At 73.0% G+C, this 1,881-nt stretch overlaps 1 protein-coding gene across 1 annotated transcript; it reads left to right on the plus strand.

Annotated features, from left to right (window-relative positions):
- Positions 1 to 1,030: 1,030 nt before the first annotated feature.
- On the plus strand, positions 1,031 to 1,738 carry MNEG_16282 (hypothetical protein; the record flags this gene model as incomplete). Its single annotated transcript, XM_014035248.1, has 1 exon — positions 1,031 to 1,738. A coding segment is annotated over one exon (708 nt), but the record flags the coding sequence as incomplete, so codon positions are not given.
- Between the last annotated feature and the right edge of the window lie 143 nt (positions 1,739 to 1,881).

Raw genomic sequence — 1,881 nt, forward strand, 5'->3', positions numbered from 1 at the left:
GGCGGCGGCTGTGCGCGGCCGAGCCGTAAGCGCGGGCGGCCGCCAAAGGTCGCTGCGGCGGCGGCGGCAGCGCCGGCGCCGACGCCCGCGCCTATTGCGGCGGCAGCCAAGCGCCGACGCTCTGACGATAGCGGCACGCGCCAGACTGCCAGCCCGGCGGCGGCGCCCGCGGCCGCTGCCGGCGGCAGCGCCGCGCTCGCCTCTGAGGCCGCTGCAGAGGGGTTGCTGCTGCTTGCTGCAACCGCCTCTCCTAGCAAGACCGGTCCCCTGAACCGGGCCGTCGGCGCGGCGTGCGGCAACGGCCGCGGGGCGGACGCCTCTGCAAAACACACCTTTGAGCCGGTGAGCGCGCTGAAGTTTTGGTGGCAAGGTTGCAGCCGACTGCGCCTTTTCACCAGCTTCAAGCTGCCTGCTTGTAAAAACAGTCATGCCTACTGCCTGGACACCCTGCAGCCTTCCTCCGAGTCCAATCATGTGTCAAGCCGTAAGGGCTCCCATGAATTCGTGGCTTCCTGTCAGGCTTCGAGCAGCCCGCCCGCCGCCACCCCCCCCCCCCCGCCAGGGCTGCAAGGCGTTCCAGAAGGACGGCCGCCTGACCCTGCCGGCGCCCTTCATGCGCGCGTGCTACCCCGCCCTGAGAGACCACCTGCAGCGGCTTCCGCTGGCGGTCACGCTCCAGCTGGGGAGTGGCGGCGGCAGCAGCAGCCCGGGCGGCTGGGACTGCCAGGTGGTGCGAGGGGAGGCAGTTGCAACAGTCCGCCACAAGGGGACCGAGCGTGCTTACGAGGTGCGACTCCAGCAGGAGCGTGCATGCCAAGGTCATGCTGCTCTGCCCTGTTGGATTGCAAGGGCGTGCCATGTGCGTGTTCATGGGTTTGACAGCCCCAGGGGGGGATATCAGGGCAACGGACGGCCTGCACATAGGGCAGCATTAGGGAGGGACGGTGTTCCACGGCAAGCAAGGGGGCGGCAGCGCCTGCTCGACACACACCTTCGCGCCCTCGACACGCGTCCTTTACTCCCACCGCAGCTGCTGGGCTGCCGCGATCTGGTGGCATCCCTCGGCCCCTGCTGGGTGGCCGGCCTGCGCGCCACGGGGGCAAGCGCCCTCTCCATCGACGTGCGGGCACGGACCAGCGGCGGCGGCGACGGCGGCGGGTCTTGCGCTGGCGGTGCTGGCGGGGAGCAGCTCCGCACCGCGGACCAGGGCTGTTCTGCCAACACACTAGGCGCGGATGCGAGGACCCCGGCCGCAGGCGCCGACGCCGCCTCCGGGGGGCCGCCGCCCGGCAGGCATGAGCCCCAGACCAAGCACCCGCTGCCGGCGCCGGCGGCGGCAGCGGCAGGCGGCCCGGCAGCCGCAGGGGGCACGGAGGCGCCGTGCGCGGAGGCGCAGGAGGGCGGTGAAACGCGGGTCTGCAGCGACGCGGCCACAGGGGAGGCAGGCCCAGGGGGCAGCGCAGGTGCAGGCCACGCAGACGATGCCGAAGGCGACCCCACTGGCCGCGAGCACGAGCGCGTCACACACAATCCCACGCCGCCGGCCGCCGCCGCGGCCAACGGCGCGCCGCCCCCGCCGGCGGTGGACGGGGCGCCGCCGCCCGCGCCGCGGCAGGGGCCGCAAGCCAGCCCTGGCGGCAAGGACTCCCTCGTGGAGGCGGGGGCAATGGGGTCCGAGGCGGCCGCCGGGGCCGGCCGCGCGGACGCGGGCCGCAACGCTACGCACTTTTTCGAGCCGGTGAGTCACCAAAAAGCAACCTCAGGGACTGCGGCCTCGGTCCAACGTCAAAACCCCGCATGCAGCAACCAATCAGAGTATGGCGGGGCGCTCCTCCTCGGCGCAGCCCCGCTCACGCCGCCGCCCTCCCGCCCGCGCTACCC

Source organism: Monoraphidium neglectum (genome assembly GCF_000611645.1).
Source record: "Monoraphidium neglectum strain SAG 48.87 unplaced genomic scaffold scaffold06198, whole genome shotgun sequence".
Classification (NCBI taxonomy): domain Eukaryota; kingdom Viridiplantae; phylum Chlorophyta; class Chlorophyceae; order Sphaeropleales; family Selenastraceae; genus Monoraphidium; species Monoraphidium neglectum.